Source organism: Colletotrichum navitas (genome assembly GCF_030913465.1).
Source record: "Colletotrichum navitas strain CBS 125086 chromosome Unknown LY79scaffold_68, whole genome shotgun sequence".
NCBI classification, from domain to species: Eukaryota; Fungi; Ascomycota; class Sordariomycetes; order Glomerellales; family Glomerellaceae; genus Colletotrichum; species Colletotrichum navitas.
In genome coordinates, this window is record NW_026850614.1 from 39,030 (window position 1) to 59,883 (window position 20,854).

At 52.5% G+C, this 20,854-nt stretch overlaps 6 protein-coding genes and 1 non-coding gene across 7 annotated transcripts; 3 read left to right on the plus strand and 4 right to left on the minus strand.

The window, feature by feature from the left end:
• Positions 1 to 106: 106 nt before the first annotated feature.
• On the minus strand, positions 107 to 1,930 carry LY79DRAFT_672564 (major facilitator superfamily transporter; the record flags this gene model as incomplete). The annotated part of the gene is made up of 6 exons (XM_060564075.1): positions 107 to 298; positions 401 to 789; positions 866 to 1,042; positions 1,096 to 1,307; positions 1,385 to 1,596; positions 1,655 to 1,930. 6 exons carry the CDS (start codon positions 1,928 to 1,930, stop codon positions 107 to 109), a joined length of 1,458 nt encoding a protein of 485 aa, XP_060410427.1.
• A 1,455-nt stretch (positions 1,931 to 3,385) lies between these two features.
• On the minus strand, positions 3,386 to 5,479 carry LY79DRAFT_522919 (uncharacterized protein; the record flags this gene model as incomplete). The annotated part of the gene is made up of 1 exon (XM_060555485.1): positions 3,386 to 5,479. One exon carries the CDS (start codon positions 5,477 to 5,479, stop codon positions 3,386 to 3,388), a length of 2,094 nt encoding a protein of 697 aa, XP_060410428.1.
• A 674-nt stretch (positions 5,480 to 6,153) lies between these two features.
• On the plus strand, positions 6,154 to 6,227 carry LY79DRAFT_t210. Its single transcript has one exon. It is a non-coding gene; the product is annotated as a tRNA-Asn (tRNA).
• Positions 6,228 to 6,435: 208 nt separating this feature from the next.
• LY79DRAFT_564486 (acyl-CoA dehydrogenase domain-containing protein) lies at positions 6,436 to 8,201 on the minus strand. The gene is made up of 5 exons (XM_060558661.1): positions 7,806 to 8,201; positions 7,550 to 7,753; positions 7,410 to 7,489; positions 7,111 to 7,354; positions 6,436 to 7,051 (listed from the first exon to the last, which is right to left on the minus strand). Exons 1-5 carry the CDS (start codon positions 8,110 to 8,112, stop codon positions 6,576 to 6,578), a joined length of 1,311 nt encoding a protein of 436 aa, XP_060410429.1. The 5' UTR covers positions 8,113 to 8,201; the 3' UTR covers positions 6,436 to 6,575.
• Positions 8,202 to 9,789: 1,588 nt separating this feature from the next.
• LY79DRAFT_638779 (uncharacterized protein) lies at positions 9,790 to 11,427 on the plus strand. Its single transcript, XM_060562303.1, has 5 exons — positions 9,790 to 10,098; positions 10,200 to 10,466; positions 10,620 to 10,834; positions 10,923 to 11,033; positions 11,100 to 11,427. The coding sequence occupies exons 1-5, from the start codon at positions 9,904 to 9,906 to the stop codon at positions 11,392 to 11,394; spliced, it is 1,083 nt and encodes a 360-aa protein (XP_060410430.1). The 5' UTR covers positions 9,790 to 9,903; the 3' UTR covers positions 11,395 to 11,427.
• Positions 11,428 to 15,491: 4,064 nt separating this feature from the next.
• Positions 15,492 to 17,606, plus strand: LY79DRAFT_564501 (FAD binding domain-containing protein). Its single transcript, XM_060558662.1, has 4 exons — positions 15,492 to 16,218; positions 16,305 to 16,590; positions 16,849 to 17,163; positions 17,291 to 17,606. The coding sequence occupies exons 1-4, from the start codon at positions 15,817 to 15,819 to the stop codon at positions 17,545 to 17,547; spliced, it is 1,260 nt and encodes a 419-aa protein (XP_060410431.1). The 5' UTR covers positions 15,492 to 15,816; the 3' UTR covers positions 17,548 to 17,606.
• Positions 17,607 to 18,018: 412 nt separating this feature from the next.
• On the minus strand, positions 18,019 to 19,234 carry LY79DRAFT_522961 (the record flags this gene model as incomplete). The annotated part of the gene is made up of 3 exons (XM_060555488.1): positions 18,019 to 18,342; positions 18,403 to 18,962; positions 19,021 to 19,234. 3 exons carry the CDS (start codon positions 19,232 to 19,234, stop codon positions 18,019 to 18,021), a joined length of 1,098 nt encoding a protein of 365 aa, XP_060410432.1.
• Between the last annotated feature and the right edge of the window lie 1,620 nt (positions 19,235 to 20,854).

The following is a 20,854-nucleotide window of genomic DNA, read 5'->3' on the forward strand; positions in this document are numbered from 1 at the left end:
TAAATGTGAATATGAAGCGCTCCAACCAGCTTTCGAACAAACAGAAAATGGCAGAGATCAGCAGTACTTGAGCTCCAAGGTATTGCTTGCAGACCGCACTGCCAGACTACTCTGGCGCCACCTCCGCATCTCCGTCGTGAACACTCCCAAGGGTCCCGTTTCTGCGTCCCCGCTTCTCGAGGAAGGCAATCAACAAGATCACTGGTATGGTTAAAGCGCCGGTCACCAAGCTGGCAATGTAGCCCTTGCGGTAGTTGGGCGCATCCGTCACGGGGAAGAAGATGAGCGGCCACCACGTCTGTTTTTCTCGTCAGCACCTGCAAAAAAAAAAAAACAAAAAAAAAAAACAAAAAAAAAAAAAAAAAGACTCGGGCTGCCGCGCCCGGGGGATCGCACTCACCACAAAGGCGAAGTCGAACGAGTTCATGAAGCCCGTGGTGATGGCGCGGAGCTGCAAGTCGTGGGCCGTCAGGTCGGCCATCCACGAGTACCAGAGGGCCTGGGGCGCGTAGGTGGTGCCCATGAGGTAGAAGGCGAAGAAGTAGCCGGCGTCGGGCGGGTCGGAGATGAGGATAGCGCTGCTCACGACGAAGGTGAAGCCGATGCAAAGAGACGCCTCCCAGCGGGAGCGGAGCCTGTCGGAGACGGCGCAGTAGATGAAGGTGGCGACGATGCCGGCCGCGTAGGTCCCGGTCGGGTAGTTGTTCTGCTGGATGAGGCTGTAACCGCGCGAAGCCATCCAGAGAGGTATGACGTTGTTACCGATGGCTTGGACGCTGAGGGAGTAGACTGTGCTCGTTATGTCAGCAGCAATGTTCGGAATGGGCCAAGAAGAAAAGAAAAAAAAAAAAAAAAAAAAACCTACGCATGAAGGCGGTGGGAAGCAGCCAGAATTGCCAGCTGAGGAGAACGCGCCGGAACACGCTCAGGTCCCACGCCGTCTTCTTTGCTCGGCCGAGGCGGGTGACGGCGAGTTCTCTCTCTTGGGGAGTCAGGAACTTGGCCGTACGGTGCTCGGGCAGGTCGGGGATCGCGAACCAGCCTTTTGAGGACGTCAGCCTTCCGCATCGGCTCAGAAGGGGTTGGAGTGCCTACCAAAAACAGCGAACGGGATGGTGACACATGACACGACGACGAAGATGAGCCGCCATGGAGCGATGGGGCCGTCCGACAGAGAGGCCAGGAGGCCTGCCTGGATCCAGCCGCCGGCCATGTTGCCGAGGTTGCCAAATGCGCAAAACACTGCGGCGCGGGTGGCGAGCTCGGATTGCTTGTACCACGAGCCGTAGATGAAGTGCGCGCCCACGCTGGGTTGGCGCAGTTGTTAGCCTGTGGTTCCCACGATTGAGGGGGGAGGGGGGATCCGATGAGGACGGGGGCTCACTACGCGATGGCCGAGAAGGCACCTTCAAAGGCGTTGAGAATGAAGACTTGGTAAACGTGGCTCGCTCGGAAGGTGACCAAGGTGAGGACGCTCCAAACGGTGTTGGCGGCGACAAAGACGTAGCGGGGCTTGAAGACGGTCAAGACCGAGGTCGAGGGGATCTGGAAGACGGCATACGTGACGAGATAAATCGTGTGCATGTAGTTGAAATCCTAGAGAGGCGGCGGTGTCAGGGCCGCATCGTGCATCATCATCGAGAAGGATGTTTACCTTGCCTTGAAAGTGCAGGTCCTCCTTCATGCCGCTGATGTAGGCCGTGTTGTAGCTGGCGCGGTTGACGCCGAAGAGGAACCACACGACGGAGAAGTAGATGAGGACGGTGAAGTCGAGCTTGATAAGCAGCGAGCGCTGGACCGAAGGGGGACCCCAGAGGGCCTCGACAAACCTCGAAGCCATGTCGGACTCGGAGGCGGCGGCTGGGCGTGGTGACGGGATCGGGTCAGGAAGAAGCAAGGGCGAGGTCTCGGAAAGGGTGACGGCGGGCATTTTGTCTGGTTCGCGCCGGCCGGCGGAGTCGTGCCTTGTGCAAGATTGAACAGGTGCGATGTCGTCTTGCAGCGTTGCAGATTTCGCCATCTCGTCGATACATGCGGCACGCCATCATGCGCATAAGCGAGGTTGGGGGGAAGGTGCAGAATCCAAGATACAAGTACTGAGTAGATAGCGGCATGTCGGTCCTGTCTCGTCTCGAAAGCTACGTAAGCTCGTCAAGAGATTGCCGGATCCGTTAACGCTACTGCCTGTTAACCCCGCGCCCCCTCCCCCCCCGATAAGCAGCGACCCTTGTGGCCGCGGGGGAAAGTCCAGTTGGTGGCATACACTAGAACCATACCATGCATGTTACGTTTCTTCAAGTGCAACCGCCTCGCGCAGGTTTCTTTTCTGTGCACATCAATACGGCTGCTTATGGTATCTATAGTAGTTCTATGCCCGATGTGGGCGAGGGGTTGATCATCTGTACCGGCTGTCGCTGTAACGAAATTCGATAGGTTCCTTATCCTAGCTATGTATCCCGGTATCCTAGCTTATGTAAGAGAGGGGCATCGCGTACCCACATTTGCTTGCAGGATGCTGCTGTTCCCGAGCCGTCTTCCCGATCGTGTGTGCCCCTCCTGCCTAGATCCAGCCAGCCCTGTTCAGTCGCAGTGTGCCGATAATGGATGGGCGGGCAATTGGTTCGTCTCGTGCATGTTGATGTGTTCGTCCTTAATAAACTTCATATCGTCTCATCATCCTGTGTGGATATGAACACCGTGCCACGATATCCATACCTGTAACGCGAAATCCAGTCGCCTGCATTTATTTGACCATCTGAAAGTGTAAGCGGTTGTTTGTATAAGCGCTTCATGACCGACTGATGGCACGACACGGCTAACACAAAGCATATATTCGGTGGACAACCGTATAACTTAGAGTCACGATTTGATGGCGACGCGTCATATAAAGACAGGCTCAAGACAAGTCCTGGGCTCGCCTCTCCTATACCTTCCATGTGTCGTTCCTTCTACCCGCCATTACGGGCAATAAGTCACGGATGCATTTATACATGGTTCAAACTTAGTAATTAGCCAACAACCATGCATCTACGGCACGCCACCTGGATACAAGAACTCGGCCGATATGCCACTTGCGGCTCTCCCATTTTGCCCCTTCATCGCATCAGCATTATACGAGGACTGACAGTAATAAAAGGATGAGGCGTCGAAGGAGGCGGTTTGCTTTCTAATCCCCGACCGAGTAGATCCCCGGGCTGGATCCTGATATTATTCGCTGACCAAATTCGACGGCTAATCCGTACGCCCTTCCTACCGCGCCCAATTATGCCGACCGGTTTTTCACGCCTTGAAGTCTCTAGCCCGAGTTCGAGTGCCCAGGGCCGTAGTTTTGAGTGTATAACGAGAAAAAAAAGAGAATTCTCTAAAATGGTTCAGTCCATCAAACCTAGTATTCTTCTTCATTTCCCTCGCCGTCGGACTCGCCCTCGTCCGCCATATTCATGAACATGCCATTCTCATCGTCCTCTTCTTCCTCACTCTCATCCTCGTCGTCGACGTCATCCTCGCTGTCGACAACGCTGCCCTCGGAGCCCCCGTCCGACTCGGGCTCGGACTCAACGGGGTTCCGCTTGCGGTGCGTCATGAGCCGCTGGGCGAGAGACATCCTCTCGGGCGGCGCCGGCTCGTCCTCCTCATCCTCCGCGCTCTCGTCCTCTTCGTCCTCCTCCTCGTCCGACACCGGGTTGTCGCGGCGGTTGCGGGCGAGCTTTTCGGCGAGGGAGAGGGGTTTGCCCCCCGCGCCCACACGCTCGCCTCCATCGTCCGAGCCACCCTTCGTCTGGACGTCGACGCCGCCTTCGTCCTCATCCTCGTCCTCGTCGTCGGAGGGTAGCACTCGGGCCCGTCTTCCGGAGGGCCGCGCAGGTTTCGCCGCCTCACCTTCATCGCCCTCGTCGTCGGAGAGCACGACGCGGCTGCGGCGGCCGGTGCTCCGTGACGGTGCTCCGTCGTCTTCCTGCTCGTCGTCGTCGTCGTCGTTGTCGTCGGAAAGAATCACGGCGCTGCGACGACTTGCGCCGCGCGAGGGCTCTTCTACCTTGCCTTTGCCTGGTTCTTCGTCGTCGTCGTCGTCGTCGTCATCGTCCGAGGACACGACCTGCCGCGCGCGCCTGCCACCCGGCCGAGGTCGATCGTCGCCAGACTCCGGCTCGGGACTAGAGAAGTGGGCCGCGGCTCCCGAGCCGTCCACCATTATGCCGCCGTCCTCGTCTCTCAGCGGGGAAAATCCGCCAAAATCCGATGCTCCGCCCTCGTCGTCCTCGTCGTCGCTTGCCTGCCGCGTGTCGATCACCAAGTCGTCTTCGTCTGCATCGCTCGACTCCCCGTCGATTGTGGCGTCGTCGATACCTTCACTCTCGTACTCGTTCTGATCAGACGAGTCGTCGGATTCTTCCGTGCCGCTTTGCTCATCATCGCCAGAATCATCGGCTGCGGGCATGTCTCCGTCGGCGGCCCCATGCTTTGCCACAAAGGCTTCGAATCGGTCCGCCGCATCCCAGCCGAAGCACATCATCTGCCAATAGTCGATCTCGCCAAGATGCGCGACTTCCTCGTCCTCCATAAAGTCCGGGCGCTCCTCTCTGATTTCTTCTACCTCTGTCATGGCGGCCTCGAACCGTTCCGTCATCCCGGCTTTCTCCTGCGCAAAGTCACGGTGATTCTCGACGTCCGGCCAGCAGTAGACAAAGTGCAGGTCTTCGCCAGTGTGGACGTTCTTCCGGAGCTGCTCGATCTCGTAGCGGTGGATCCTGTCCGAGGTGCACCAGCGCATCCTATGCGGTATGTGGCGGTCATTGTGCCAGGTGAGGTCGAAGACGTTCCTGAGGTTAGGAAACGCAAGGAGCAGCCGCATTTCCCATGGGTCTAGGTCGGTGTCCATGGCCAGGTTCACGACGTTTTCCGAAAATCCTGGGACATTCATGTTGTGCCTCCAGTTCTTCTTATGGTTGTTGAGGTGCACGACATCCCGCTGTTTGTGGAAGCGCACCAGCCGGCGTCCCTCGCGGATGGCCAGTGTGTCCGGGAAGGCCTTGAGCGCTAGTTCGCGGCTCTCGTGGTGGACGGCGAGCATCGCGCTCGCCGCCGCGGTCTGGTTCTCCAGGGTCGCGCTTTCCCAAATACTATCTTGCTTCGGCGAGCAGACAACCTGGAAAGAAAGAACGCGTGGGAAGAGAGCGAGGTCCGGACAGAAGAACTGCCAGATGCGATGGCGCAGCTCGATGGGAAGCCTGCGGAATTCCGGAAAGAAGACGCGGGGCGCACGACGTCGTCCTTCGCCCAGGATTGACTCGTCATCCGAGTCCGAATCCGACGAGTCGTCCGAGTCGCCGCCGAGTGACTCGGATGCCTCAACGTCGAGGAAGCCAGTGCCGTTGCCGTTCTCGGCTCCGGAGTCGCTGCCGGACGATTCGGAGTCGGAGGCATCATTCTGCACAAGGCCAGCTCCCTCGGGGCCAGACTCGTCGGATGAGTCTGACATTGTAGAGGATTCTCTCTATGGATGACGAACAGACTTCCTCTTGGTGTTGTTTATTTGTTAAAAAATGGGTTGTTGAGGCTGACAACGGACGATGCTGAAAGCAGAGTGAGAATATGAAAATGAGACGCGACCAGCCAATCGCCAGGGTCGAACATTGATGCGCTCTCACGTGGGGCGGTACGTACCGACCCACCCGGTCTTCACCGATTCACACCGAAGACCTTCACCTTGATTCTTTCACACCTGCGAACTTCCCTCAACAGGCAAGACGAAGCAGCATATGCGACGACCAGTTGTACAGCCGGCCAGGATGATATGACACGAAAATAGTAAGTACATGTTTTCAAACGTTCAAATACTCTTTGACTAAGAATTATCCTTTAAAGCAAAGGACAGAATCGAAAACCTACAACACCAGTCGCTTTAAACATCAGCCATCACCATACTAGTTGCTACTATTGCTCCAATCAGCATCAATAGAAGTTCTTCGAACCTCGTATTTCGGAGTAATATCGAGTCCTTCGACTTCAGCAGGCCCTCCGTGATTCATGAACCCTGCCAACACGGCTCCTTAACCACCCTTCTCCACACACGAGCAATGGCCCACAGGGTGCGCTCCATATTCCCGAAAATCCCGCAAGCCGTCAATTCACCAGACACATAGCATCTCAACATCCCCGATGGCACAATTGGCTAGCGCGTCAGACTGTTAATCTGGAGGTTGGTGGTTCGAGCCCACCTCGGGGAGACTCAATGGTTAAACTCCATCTCATCGGTTGAGATCTTCGCTTTTTGTCTGCAGAGATGTGCATGCATGCATGTTTGTTTGGTCGCATAGAGCCGCGTCTGCTCCGTGCTCTTGAAGAGGAAACAACCCAATAAATGTGTAAACACAGTCGAGCGATGCAGATTAGAAACTGCGGAGCATCTCTCGCAATATCGTCGGTGCGGCAATGAGGATCTTGTTCTGACCCTGTGCCAAATATGATTAGCTACCTCTACCTGTCACCTACCTGTCACCAACAGGCTTGTTGACGAACTGGAAAGCTGAAAGTAATGAATACGAATAGAAAATAAACTTGGCTCTTACACCATCTCACAGCTTGGCGCCTCGGCTCACAGCTGCGCCTATCTCCTGCCGCACAGCCAAGTCCGAGATAATTTCCTCGCTCCCGCCTCCGACAATGTTCACCCGCAAGTCCCTGCTGATCTGCTCAACTCTCATCCCCACCCCGCCTCGTTGGTATCCCGCGCCACCAAATATCTGCTGGGCTTCCCTATTCGCAAGCTCGAGGAGACGGCCTCCGTGGACCTTTGCCAAGGCGATTCTCGAAACCAGCTCCGTCCCCATCGATCCCGTCACCTGGGCGTGATACGCAATCTGCTCGAGCCAGGCCCAGTGCGACTCGGCGTAGCGCGCCATCGACACGAGCTTGTGACGGATGATCTGATGAGCCATCAGAGGTTTGCCGAACGTGTGACGGTCCATGGCGTAGGCCCACGCGTCTTCGAGGCAGATCCGGGCTTGTCCGTTCATGAGGACTGCAAGGATGAAGCGCTCTCGGTTAAAGTCTCCGACAGTGTAAGTGAGCTTCCCCGGATGATCGCGCGAGGGAGCCACGGGGACGTACTTGTCATGATGTAATGAAACCCAGAGTTCTCTTGCCCGATGAGGTGGTCCGCTGGTACTTTTACATTGTCCAGCGTCACCCACGTGCTATCTCCAGCATTCCACCCACTGTTCGTGATCCTGCGTCGGGACACTCCCGGAAGGTCGAGGGGAATAACAAGGACGGAGATGCCGCAGGTCCCCGAGCCTCCGGTTCGCACAGCAGTCGTCATGTGAGTAGCTCGCAATGCGCCTGTGATCCATTTCTGTTCTCCATCAGATACCAAGCCCGGCCTTGAAAATACTGACTGTTTGACCTACTTTGTGTCCATTCACCACATAATGACTGCCATCTTCGCTCTTGATTGCCGTGGTTCTTAGGTTTGCCAGGTCTGAGCCACCTGCACAGTCTCAGTGCTTTTCTTTTTGCGAAAATTCCCTGCGAGATTCGCTCAACCAACCGGTAGGCTCTGTGCAGCCCAGACAGAAGCTCGTCTTGCCAGTAAAAAGGCCGGTAAGCCAGCGTTTCTTCTGTTCATCCGTGCCGTGGTGGATGACGGGAGGAACCCCGATGGCGGACCCGCCGGACATGCCGGCCGAGACGCCGGCTGCCCATATTTTACTCAGTTCGTAGCTCACGACGAGAGAGTGGAAAACGTCCCATTCTGTTCATGTCAGAAATAACAAAGTCCATATGCTGGCGTGGAAAGACGTCACCCTCAGCCGGGACATCCCCCGGCAACGGGACGCCTTGACGGTATTCTTCGGGCAAGTCTGGATATATCAACCCTGCTTTCGCATAGTGGAGCCTCGCTTCGTCGGGCACATGCCCCTTCTCTTCCCAATCCAGGATGTTCGGGGAGATATGCTCCTCGATGTACTTGCGAACATGGTCGCGCACCCGACGGTGGCTTGCCTTGTAGTACGGTGAGGCCAGGGCATTGTACCAGGACGGCTCTGCGAAGGGCGCGCGGTTGCCATACGGCTCCGTGATGTGTTTTTCTGAGGATATTTGCGGTTTCATTTACATAGACTTCCGATATATGACTTGGGGCATAGCAGGCACGACAAGCACCTCGCGTTTTGAAGCTGGGTGAGCCCCATTAATTAAACTGCAGCGAATGCACGACGCGGGCCGAGTTCGTGGTCAGCATATGATCCGGGCGCCGCCGGGTAAGCCAGCCAGCCTAGGTTCGGCATTCTTACCCCGCTCTCGAAGGTCTTGGCAGTTTACACATACTAAAACAAGGGAGACGTAATATCTCGCAAAGTCTGGCATGTTCATCGCACCCGTCAGTGTGGTGGAACAAATCGCTGGATGAATCAAGGCCAATCTATGGCCGCCTCAGAACAGACCAGATGCCTACTATCCCCGAGTGCGTGACGTGAGCTGCATCATGTATCGTATGACTAGTTACATGAGAGTCTCCAACCAACGTGGTCGTTCCTGTTAACTCCCAAGTTTCAGATTTTCTCGCTCGGGACAAGGGATAGTGCCGGGTGCAGATGCTGTTTCCATTCGCCATGTTTGCCATGTTTATCAAAATCCATATTTTGTTTCAACGCGTCAGTTCCCGCTTGGCATTTGTAATCGAGGAATTCGAAACCCCATGAGCCAAGCGTGGTCCATGTGTTTTATCTCAGATAGCGGGTAGATCAACAGGCCCCGTTTGGTATTTGTACGGCATCTAAGCTCACCCGAGAGGAAATACTATATTCCATCACCGGAACCTATCAAGTCCTAACCCGAACCCTAACCAACCTGACTACTAACTCCACGTGTTATAGAGATCTGTAGGGTTAGTAGTTAGGGTCCGCGTTGGGATTCAAGTTGGCTAGATTGGTTCGGGTGATGAAATATGGTATGTTTGTGTTATAGAGTAATGTGGCGGTGGTGGCGGGTTGACTGTGCAAATACTAAAAGGGATCGTCAATTTACCTGTTACCATAGCTCGAGTCAGACATCACGGCAACCAATAAATTTGCCCACTTATCTTCAATTGCCGACCTGTATTGACTTCTCTTTGACCTGTCTAGTGGCACCGAGCTTTTTCTTTTGACTATTACACGTGTCGACGGGGTGCCTGTTGACCAAGCATCGTCTTGAACAGTGACACGGAATTTTTGCGTCCCATACTTTTCTAGCTTTATTGTACAATTCCAGAGACTGGGAATCTCAGAATTTTCGAGAACATATTAGTTGAGCGAGCCCTTGGTCGGCAATGGAGGGGGCACTGTGCACATGCACCCTAGCGGACGAACAAGCTTGGCTTTCCCGCTTTCGCCCAAACTTAGAAAGAATATACATCGGCTATGGAACGAGTCGAATCACGTTTAGGGTTCTGCCAGCTGAAACCATACTCCCGAGCGGAAACATGGAAACGGTATTATTTCGGCAACGATCTCATAGTATTACTTGGATGGTAGTAACGACAACATACGAAGGTGCTACGTTATGGGTTAATTACCCAACTCACAAGTATACTAACACACTTACTTGCGTCTGCACTGCTCGGCCGTTGGGAAAATAAGCTTCCTGTTAAGATTCATTATTCTGAAGGATGCATACATAAAGTTTCCGTTGCAAGTTATCTTACGCTTTGCCAAACTCTGTTTAGCTCGCTTGCCAAAACGGCGTTTTAAGACATGTTGGCCCCCTTCCTCTCCTTCGGACCAAGAATGATTCTAGTGCTTTTTTAATGTTAAGACCCCAGCAATCTCGCTCACCTGTTGGATCTTTGTTCACTTCACTTCAACAAAGCGCCAGAGTCTTGATACTTCGCCTCTATGGATACCCTATCCAGGCCTCTTGGACATGTCTGAAGGCATTCCTGATATGACGCCGGAACAGCTCGCGGCCTTCAAGGCCGAGAGTCGGTCTGGCGAGGTCTTCAGCATTCACACTGCATTCTTCGTCCTGTCAGTCTTGTCGGTAGCCGCGCGCCTGGCCGCCGCGAGGCACTCGGGGCGAAAGATCGGTTGGGACGACTGGCTAGCTGTGGCCTCGCTGGTGAGTTGAGACCCCTTGGTGGCGATCACGCACTCTTTCCAGTCTTCCTGCGCTTCAGAAATGAATATCCGTCGGAGCATCCGACTCACCAGAGTTAAAAGGTGTTCGTAGCAGGAGTCTTTACCGGGACGATGCTCTGGCTCAAATTTGGGCTGGGCAGGCATGCGATTGTCGTTGAGGAGGAGGACCCGACGAACATAACGCGCTTTTTTCAGACCATCTACGCCAACGAAATACTGTATCCCCTGGGATTATCGACCGCACGAATGTCGCTCGTGGTTCTGTATAACCGTATATTTGGACTCTTCAAAGCGAGGTTCTACCTAGCCGGTCTGATGGCTTTCATTGGGATGTGGGCGGTTTACGCCGTAAGCTTTCCCCTTTTTCCATCACCCTCAGAATTCCACATCCTCTTTGAATTAAGCGTGGCTGTGGAAAGTAATGCAGTTGTCTTTGCGTATTGTCCACTATAGGTGCCAACGAGACACTACGTACCAATCGGGCGCTAATCTCCATGCTAGACCTTACCGACCATTCTTGCGTGTAACCCAGTTCAGAATTTCTGGACCAACCACAAGAGTTGCATTGATGTGTCCAAACTCTACATCAGCATTGCAGTCGGCAGCATTGTGACGGACTTCGTGCTGATAATTATTCCCATACCGTACGCCATGAGACTGACGATGTCTCCTATAAAGAAAGCTCTTCTCATATCGTCTTTTGTTTTTGGAGGCTTGTAGGTCATACCCAGTTCCTAAAACATTCAGCAAAGGGGCTTGTACCTCTTTTAATTGAACAAGAGCTTATGATAGCTTTCCATATAGCAACTGTTTTGTCACCATCATTCGGTTGATCAAGGTGACAAGTTTCACTTACGCCGATCCCACCTGGGGAACTGTCGATTTGATGATATGGACAGGGTTGGAGGCGTATTGGTAAGCCGATCCCCAGTCCTATTACCAAAAGAAAAGCAAAACCGAATTTGGACTAATTTTGGATAGTGCCGTCATATGCTGTTGCTTACCGACGCTGAGACCTTTGCTTCACATATATCGTTGTGGTAGCAATTTCATAGACATCGACCGCAATCCCGTCGACTCGAGCCTGCCCGACGTCTACCTCAAAATGCCACCGCAGATAGCATCCCGTTCATCCGAAGAAGCTCTTCAAGAATACGGCTTTGTAAAGCCAAGCCTCGCCGATTTGCGGGACTGTGGTCGGCAGTTAACCATCAGCAGGCTTGAGAGTCACCCTACTGTACATACACCAACATTGCCAGAGACAGCGCACAGCTAAAGATACCATTAGAATTAGTCTTTAATACGAGAGTACTTATTTCATTTCAAACGAATAATACCGATTAGATTATTCTGTGGAAAACATTGTCGTATTGAATAGTGTCATTCACAATTCTAGCGATATAGCTGTTGAGCTGAAGTGTTGATTATGTGTTCCGAGTTTGGGTTGAGTAATAACCTGTACCATGTCTACGCCCGATGTCTTGGAGGACTTACCATCGGTTTCATTCAATCCTAGAAATCAATTCGAATCGCGGCGCAAAGCAAACTTAATCTTTACCTATATTTACAGCGTTATTCTGCAATTATTGACCCGATTTGTACTAGCGTGTACGATGAAGCTGATGGGAGTCAATCATAAAGACTTACTGTGGCTACATCGGCCGCGTAGATCGTCCAGTTGTGAAACCTCCTAAACTGGTAAAACTAATCCGTGAGCAATGCCATCCCTTCCGTGGTGCATTGGGCAATGAAGATGGCTGAGCCAAAGAAATGGGAGAGAGAACAGGATTGATTCCCTCTTGCCAGTTGATAGCTTCTCTCTACTGATAGCTAGGTCAACTAAAGAACAGCCTCTGATAGGCTGTAACACACATCCGCACCCTATGAAGGGCTGCAGAGTATTACTCCTGCAGGCACGAGAATGCTGCCTGCACGCAGCAAGGGCAGTAAAAGATCCGAGAAAACAAGTACCAAGCATTGTTTTCTCACTCTTGCATGGTTTGATAGCATAGCAATGCCATCTTTATAAACCGACCGACCGACCCATTGAGTGTCATGATTCTGGTGACTGCAGTCTGACGGCGGACCTTAAGTCCGAATAGAAGCTACGTGTGAGAATGGCGTGCACCGAAAAGACTTAAACTTGATGCATGGCTTTGCAGTCAGGCGTGGCCGACTAAACCTGGCTTGCAACCCTCGGTACAGTGGTCGAGCAATACGTACCAGAGTCCAGTGGTAACTGACAGGCATACCTTGGAAGATGTTGACACCACTCGTTTTGGATAGAGTTTAAGGGTCTTTTTATCATTTCATTTGGACTTAGACTGCGACGCCGTCCTAGCTATCTCTAGGAATCTATGGCATTGTTTCTTTCTGAAATAGAAAAGACTCTCATAGATTTTAGTGTCAAAGCGGCCAGCCTCCTTCATACAACCGGTAGTTGACCGTGGAAGAGACTAAGAATGAGATGAGTCTCGCTCGATTTGGGCAAATAATGACTGGAATATTGATTTCGAGGGGTGATCATAAGGATGGAGGTCCTCTCAAACATGAACCTAGGACTCTTACCTAGGGACTCGATTCATTACGATTAACTACCTAGTCGTGTTCCTATCTCGAATTGACTCAGGAACTCTTAAAGTATCCGGCGGCACGAAAACCCGGTCTCTGGGACTGAACCACCGGATCGGGAAGCAAAGTAGCTCACGACATATCGTAGCAGTAATCAAGTCACATTATAGCGACTATAAACTCTGTCTATGAATTACCTGGCCATGTAGGTATCAAGAGATGCGTGTAAAGTCCAAGTGGTAAGATACTTCTACTTGTTGAAGTATTTGTAAATGGCATTTGACTCTACGCAGCTGGAGACCTCTTCATTCGCTGTTTACCGAATTGTAGAACTTTATCATATTGATGCACATGGAGCAAGGTATATCCCTCCGGTCTAATACCGAGAGGTTCTCACTGACAGCCACTCTCGGCTAGTAGGGTTCTAGTCACGATAGCTACAACCATCTTCCACAGCCTGGAATAGTATTGTCATGGGCCGATCACTTGGCGTTTCACTCATTACTCGTACATCTCACCCGTATAGGACCATTCTTTTCATTGTCATGTTTATAGAATTAAGCCTTTTGGACCTGAATTCTCTAATGCCCTGCCGGGTGCTCTAACTTATGACAGTTATAAGCCTAGCTCTACTAACATTATGCTATAATAGCCAAAGTGCTGTAACAGCTTGGTACCTTAAACACTATATAGGTTTAAGTCCTATAATTGTCTAAGGGCGATAAGGACTCCTGGCCAAAAATCCCAAATCCCCAGGGAATGTACAGTCCACACCACCTATGATTAGCGAGATGTACCTAACTAGGTTTCCTACTGCAAAAGAGTGTTAGATCTGACTTCTTAGGTCAAAATCTAGGGGGTGTGTCACGAGATATATAGGTGTGGTTACTGCCTATATAACTAACGGTATTGTTTTGTTACGTGACAGTTCTCGCTTTGGTAAAGACAGGGCTAGACTACGGGCCTCAGACGCTGTCATATCAGCTCGTTAACAGCCCTAGTCTCTAGGCAGCTAATAAACTGCCAAGCCGAGTACAGACATACGGATTACATTCTATTCAGGAGGCCGTCGGTAGCAAGCCACAATACCAGTCACGTCCTGCCAAGTAGAATGACAGGGTTGGCTTCCAGAAGATGCGCGAATTACTCTCAACACGATACCGAACCATTTGACACATGACCCTGGCCATTGGGTAGTGTTGTCGGAAACGGGTGAAGGAGAATTGGGCGCTGAGAGAATATTCGCGCGCGGTTCTGTCACCATTCAGAACCTTGGATGCCTTTGAGAATGGTTGGAACCGAAAGCGAGACTAGAACGTGGTCGCTACCGCAACATAATTACTATTACCCTGCGGTTTCCAGAGGAGGAGAGATTCAGTGTACGGATACTATGGTGCGGAGTACATTACGAAACGCTAGTCTATTTGATGCGACGATTGTTAGTAATAGCCCACTTGAGAGATGACACGGGAGACGCAATTCACCGAATCTATTTATTACCCAAGGAGAAACAACACACTGGCCGGCACTCAGGTAACCACACAATTGCAACTGGCGAGGGTGTATCGGGTGTGCTGTGCCGCGGTGTTGCATGAACGAGGCGTTATCAATGCACGATGAAAAGTCTAATTGGCAACCGACATTACCGAATCTTGTGAAATTTGTCTGCCATCGTATGATTAGAAAAAATTACGAAAAAAATCAGAATAGTTGGTGAACAGTCCTGGACGAGGGCCAAAAGTCAGGTCATGGCACATGGGGGTGGAGATGAAGTCCGTTGACAAGAAAACCAAGTGGAATGATCTAACGATGGACCCCTTGGAAAACAATGCTCATAGGTCCGTCCCGTGGGACTAATACATGGTGCTAGAGCCTTCAAATCTGGATGGCCTATTGCCGAAGGGGCCATGGCTCTGGGAGATATAGCTAGGTAGTGCGCCAGACAAAAATTCTGCAATTTATTTACCTGTACGATTTACAAGGGGTCTCGATTCTCCACTCCGCAAAGTTCTTAGCCAAGGCAATCTACTACGTTATTAGTAGATTTTCAGGGTCACCTCTTGGCTGAATGTCTGCGGGAGGCATTGTGGCCCGTAACCTGAGCGGGAGAAGAGACGAGACGGTAAAAGGAAGGTGAAGAATCTCATGTGTGTGGATTCTCGGCGAGGTTCTGCATGGGCGGACCTTTTTCATTTTTTTTCGTATCTTTGTTCTTCTTCTTCTTCTTCTTCTTCTTCTTCTTCTTCTCGTCATCCGGCTCTTCCTACCCTTACACCCCTTGACCAGTCAGGAGTATGGCATGGAACTTATGCCCTTGGCAGCATCGCTTCTGTCTTCCCAACTTGAGAACACCCGAGATGGACAATATTCCGGACCAATAGTCGCCGACAAGTGACCATCTACCAAAGTGCAAGCTGAAACTCGTTTGCTCGGGGCCGGAGTGGTCTCCGCCACAGACGTCGGGAAGCACAGACATCGTGGATCACAGGCGACAAGCCTTTGTCCTCCCCCCCCCTCCAGTTCCCGCGCGTGCAGCGTCTCCCTATGGCCGCTTGAGGGAAAACGTCCGTTAGGGTCTAACTCCTGCCGGTGTGTGTGTGGGCTGCGTGGCACAGTGGATAGGACGGAGTCCACCGGGATCCTCCCGCACTCTCCATGGGCCCCATGAGTGTAACTAGACAGGCGACCGTTGCTAGTGGCCCGAGTCTAGCCGGCCTTCACCACTGCAGCCCAGGGGCAAAGGAGGTGTGATTAGACTTTTGGTCCATTGCAATAGACGTACTCCGTAACAACCTTGCTGACATGGGGCCCTTTTGGGGGAGTGAAATTGGACAGCATCCCTAAGCTTTCCGAACTCGAAGCGCGAGGATAGCTCTTTGCCTAGCTATACCGCTCATACCACTGTGCTGTTGCTCCATTTCATCGGTGCCATTCGCCTGGCTGGAGCAATTGTGGTTGACTGCCTGTTTGCTGCAAAGTCACTCGCTACTGTCCCAATCTCCCTGTCATCTCCTTGCGAGACGAAGGTTCTGTCAACGTGCACCCCCCTCCCCCAATCGGTTTAAAGAAAGCACGCAGTGGCAAGCAGAGAAAAGCAAAGACACGAACGCACACATCAAAAACCACCATGGCGGACCGAGACCAGGTGTCAGGCCCCCTACCCGTCATTATCATTGGCGCGGGCGTCAGCGGCCTGCTGCTGGCGCAGTACCTGCGCAAGATAAACGTCCCCTTCCGCATCTACGAGCGCGACGCGGACCTCACCACCCGCGGCGTCGGCTGGGGCTTGACTCTTCACTGGTCGCTACCGGCGCTGCGGTCCCTGCTGCCCGAAGACTTGGTTGCCCGGCTGCCGGAGGCCTACGTCGACCGCGCCGCCGTGGCAAGGGGAGAGACCTCGGCGTTCCCCTTCTTCGATCTCAGCACTGGCGAGCTCAAGGGCGCAAGTCCCCGCGCGCCAGAGAGTTTGAGAATCAGAGTCACGAGGGAGAGGCTAAGGCGGTTAATTGCAACCGATGTCGATATCCAGGTATGCCACATCTTCTTGGACTTGACATGGTGTCTGGCAGCATGCGTTGATGCCGCTACCGAAAGCAGTGCTAAGTCGCAGCGCAGTGGGAAAAGAGCTTCATAAGGTACGAAGAGAAGCAGGACTCGGTCGATGTTCTCTTCGAAGATGGTTCATCGGTGACCGGCCGCATTCTTGTTGCATGCGACGGTGGCCCATCTCGTATCCGACGCCAGTTGTTCCCGGACCAGCACGAGAGATACCAGATCCCGGTCCGAGTGCTCGGGCTGAAAGTGTTCCTGTCGCCTGACCAGATGGCACCAATCCGAAAGCTCGACCCCTTCTTCCTTCAAGGGACGTCGTCTCGCAACGACACGTTTCTCTATCTCAGCAGTAAGTTTACCCACGCCGCATTTGATGGTCCCTGGCGTTTCCGCCATGTTTCCAGTATGCGCCGATGAAGGTCTCGACCACCCCTAATGCTGCTGCATTGGGATGTCCCTGTTTCCCTCAATGCTACCTTGTGCAGGGAAACCCTACTGTTGATGTTCCATTTCTTCAATCAACCGCCCCCGCGGGTGCATTTGCGAACCAAGAAACAAAGTAGCAAAAGAAGAAAAAAACTAACTCCAACGTTTTCCCGCATCGTAGTGCTTGATGCCCCAGGGAACAACGATGGGAGCACGGAGCAATACAGCTGCCAGATGTGCATATCTTGGCCGGATCGACCGGGGTTCTTGGGCAAACAGGAACCGACGGGTTGTCCTCAGACGAATGCCGGCAAGATCGAGCTCATCAAGTCGTTTGCCGAGGGATGGTCGGAGCCGTTTCGTGGGCTTGCACTCGGAATCCCTGATGACACCGACGTGAAACAGCTTGACCTCTACGACTACCCTCCGCCAAAGGGACTGAGGTCCAAAGGAAGAGTGTTGTTGATGGGCGACGCCTTCCATGCCATGGCGATGTGTAAGTAAAGCATCATGCTCTTGAAACCGCCCCCTCAAGCCGCTTTGGGTGGGAGGCGGCTTTGTTTTCTCCTCTTGGACCTAGCTGGTGATAACAGTCAAGGTACAACAGCTGACGGAACGCATAGACAGAGGTGAGGGCGCCAACCACGCTATTGTCGATGTCCTAGACTTCGCAGAGAACGTGACGCCCAAGCTAGACGCTGGCTTCGCAGATGTACGAACTGCCATCGATGCCTACGAGGATGAAGTCGTTACCAGAGCCCGATCTGGCGTGTTAGCTTCGAGACGGGCCTGCATGGATGCGCACGATTGGCCCAAAATAAGCCCTACGAGCCCCCTGCTGAGCAAGCGGGAAATGAAGTTGCACTTTGATGAGGAGTGATGTTATCGTAAGGTATAGAATAGATTATCTATTAATTGAGGAAGATTGAGATCGGGGACATCGTCTTCTCTGAAATGGGAATCGGCGTCATGCTGTGGAAACCTGTGGTGTCATGATAGCACGCAATTGTCTCCAGTTGCACTCCGCCCCCTCCCGCGCGGTGGAGAGCGATTCGCATGAGTCTGTGCTGTGGATGACTGGGTCCCCTTCGCTCCCGTCCGTGATATCCCCGATCCATGGTATAGTTTCCTTTGCCGAAGCGGGAGAGTAGTGCGTGGGATCGAACCAGATCAGCGAAGTCTGCAATAGGAAGTGATCGCTGTCCAGCAGCGAATCCCAAACGTGCCAAAATGCCCCATCATTGGTGCAGCGAATCTGATGACCATCTAATTACTATCTAGACACGTTAGAATGCACGTTTTCTGTAGAATTGCTGTTCTGGTGAGGGCATGTTGCGTAAGCTACAAGCGCTCAAAGATCCGAATCTCGCGAATCTCTTCGTCGTGGCCCAGACTTGCCAGACTTGTCATTCATCCTCTCTTCGACCCGAACGCTGTATGTCATAGACTTCACGATGTTCCCCGGAAGGATATTCTCTTCGCTATCGTTGCCGCCTTTGTTGTTGCTTGTCGAAGCGAAAACGCTCTTGTTGTTGTTGACCTCGCTGAGCTTGTATCTCTCGCCGCCCTGCATCTGACCCCGTCCATGCGAGGAGCCGCCTGAGTACTTTGAACGATAGTTCTTCGCCTTCCTCATGCATACCGGGGCGAGAAACGGCAGAGACGACACGATGTTCTGCCCGGGGCTCATTAGTACGGCTCCTGGCGGGTTGGAAGGGCCTGGGGAACAGCTTACGCCAACGTTGAACTCAACGGTTCCCCACAGAACCAGCATTGTGGAGTTTCCGTCGCCAAACTGGATTCGGTTGATTTGAAGGTAGCGTAGTATGGAACAGATGGTGGTGAAGAGACCAAGGAGGAATATGACAATGAGGCCGACTTTCTTTTCGATGCGGATATTGAGCTTCAGCAACACAGGGATGGGGAGAATTGCCACGATGACATCGGATACAATGGTGACGACGGCGTATGTCGTGAAAGAAGGGCCTGCTGGGAGGCAAGTCCCATCTTTGAGGGGGTTCCATGACTTATCGACAGGCGTGCAGGCAAAGATAAGCGAAAAGCTGCACGCCAAGTGGGAAAGGAAGACAATCGCAATTGTGAACCACACCACTTGACGGTAGCCTTTTGGATCGGTTCCCTTGAGTAGCCGTAGGTAACTGATCAAGAGGGCAATCTTGAAGAAACTAATACCGAGTTGATAGAACGGTCGCCCAGCAAAGTTGATGCGGGTATACTTGATAAGGTCTCCTTTGGGTCGTAGCTTGATGGGCAGACCAAGCCCGTATCTTGTTTCTAACACTCTTGCATTAGAATTGCCCTAAGGCCAGACAGTTTGATTGGATACACTCACGAGTAATGGTGAGGCCGGAGTAGATGAGAGCAAATACCACAGAAAGTGCCGACATCCAGTCGTCAGCTGCCAATCTTCTAGCGGTATACCGAATCCATAGTCGAGAGCCGACAATGGTTACAGACAGAAAAGACAGGACGCATGTGACGCCGACAATGGTTGGCCACTGTGAGATGGCTTCGACCTCGGGCGTGGCGTTGACGACCCAGCCCATGATGGCGGCTATGCTGGTGGCGTAACAGGTTCAGTCAACGTTAAAACGTTGAAAGCGGTTATGTCTGCTCCCGACGTTGAGTAGGTGGAAGGTTCTGAATTGCAGACGAGTGTAAGTCAAAACCGCCACGTCTCCTTTAGAACAGACAAACGCCAGAGCCGAGGGTCTAGTAATGGCGAGGTCGTTGTAATAAAAGACAAACAAAGCCGGACAAGGTTCAAGGTAAGAAAGTTAAACAAAACATGGGAGCCAGGACTACCAGCACTAGGCAAGGAACTCCGGACTTGAAAATTGCGGGGAGTACGCTCTACGGGCAGTGGTCTGATCAAGGAGAAGCTGGTCGGGACGCCTTCTACATCTATTATACGTTATACATTGTACATCGTGTCGCCTGTTCTTTCTCGCGAGATCACTTTACCCACTCGGAAGAAAAGAAGAGAGATAGAATAGCCAGGCCGTCTCTGCTGCCCCGAGGAGTCTGGGTAGAGACACAGAGTTGCTTGTATTCTCCATTCCTGTGGCCCCTAGTTAGCGCTGGTTGGTCATGACCTTGGAGTAGTCGGGACGGAGTTGAGGCACCGCGTAGTAGGCCCTTGCATCGTCAAACATCGCAAGGATGCGTCCATCTGGCTCAATATGATAAATTTGATAAGGTTTGGATGTACTAGGGCCGGCACCGGCATAACCTGGGTAATGCCCGCATAGCCCAATGAAGGGTCATCGACATGGGGTGGGGAGTCCCATGCAGGTTTCGAACCACGGGAGAAAACTAGTGATGCCGCTCTAGTTGCGCCGTTTGGGAATTCCCTCCCGGGTGATGTGTCGAATGGTTACACTAGAGGGAACACAGAGGGGCCCGTACCGGGGGAAAGGGTTAAACAAGAAAGAGAGAGGACTGCTTGCTGCGCCATTTTGCTCTTCATTGACGCTGGATATCTAGCATTGCATGTAGGTCATCGATGCCGCAGGTCTGGTTTCTGAACGTAATTATGAAGTTTTTCTGGGCCTCCAATCTGCCTTCCGTTGTACACCAGCCGGGGCTTGATCCGAAAGGAAGTTATGCAGAAAGGTTGACTGGAAAAGACCTCGGGATCGCTTTCGCAACTTGTGATAATGCCGAGTACGATTGCATGGCACAGTATGGTGGCAGGCCCTCCAATATCCCCTGTGCAAGGGTCCAATGGAGGTCTCGGTTAGACGACACTCGTCGACACTACACGGAGACATGGACCCGGTACAGCCAGGTGACTTAAGCGGCGTTGCATTTTTTGCTGCAGGCCGCGGGCTATGACATTCAAATTCGCCTCCGCTGGTGCTGCTACGCCGCTGTCTTGCATCTAGGCGAGAAGATGAGGCGAAAATTTCCGCTTCCGAAGTGTGCGGATGTGCGTATACGCATGCGAGACGCCTGGGACAAGCGGAAAGTTTAGCATCGTTCGAGATCACTTGAAATTGGTGGCTATTCTGTTTTTAGATGTCGGTTAGACCTCGCAAATGTATATATGCGGCCCCTTCAACATCGCTGTCCATACCAACCCAGCCGATGCATCCTTGGCGAGAATCTGTCCGCCCAAGGCCGACCACTTCACAATGAGAAACCCTAATTCCTCCCTATGCTGA

Coding starts and splice junctions, on each gene's coding strand:
- LY79DRAFT_564486 (XM_060558661.1), bottom strand. CDS start 8,112: ATGAAACCGCAAATATCCTCAGAAAAACACATCACGGAGCCGTATGGC. Junction 7,490..7,549: donor GGGCTGCACAGAGCCTACCG/GTTGGTTGAGCG, acceptor GAGACTGTGCAG/GTGGCTCAGACCTGGCAAAC. Junction 7,052..7,110: donor GTTTCATTACATCATGACAA/GTACGTCCCCGT, acceptor ACACTGTCGGAG/ACTTTAACCGAGAGCGCTTC.
- LY79DRAFT_564501 (XM_060558662.1), top strand. CDS start 15,817: ATGGCGGACCGAGACCAGGTGTCAGGCCCCCTACCCGTCATTATCATT. Junction 16,219..16,304: donor CAACCGATGTCGATATCCAG/GTATGCCACATC, acceptor GTCGCAGCGCAG/TGGGAAAAGAGCTTCATAAG. Junction 17,164..17,290: donor CTTCCATGCCATGGCGATGT/GTAAGTAAAGCA, acceptor CGGAACGCATAG/ACAGAGGTGAGGGCGCCAAC.
- LY79DRAFT_638779 (XM_060562303.1), top strand. CDS start 9,904: ATGTCTGAAGGCATTCCTGATATGACGCCGGAACAGCTCGCGGCCTTC. Junction 10,467..10,619: donor GGATGTGGGCGGTTTACGCC/GTAAGCTTTCCC, acceptor TCTCCATGCTAG/ACCTTACCGACCATTCTTGC. Junction 10,835..10,922: donor TCTTTTGTTTTTGGAGGCTT/GTAGGTCATACC, acceptor CTTTCCATATAG/CAACTGTTTTGTCACCATCA.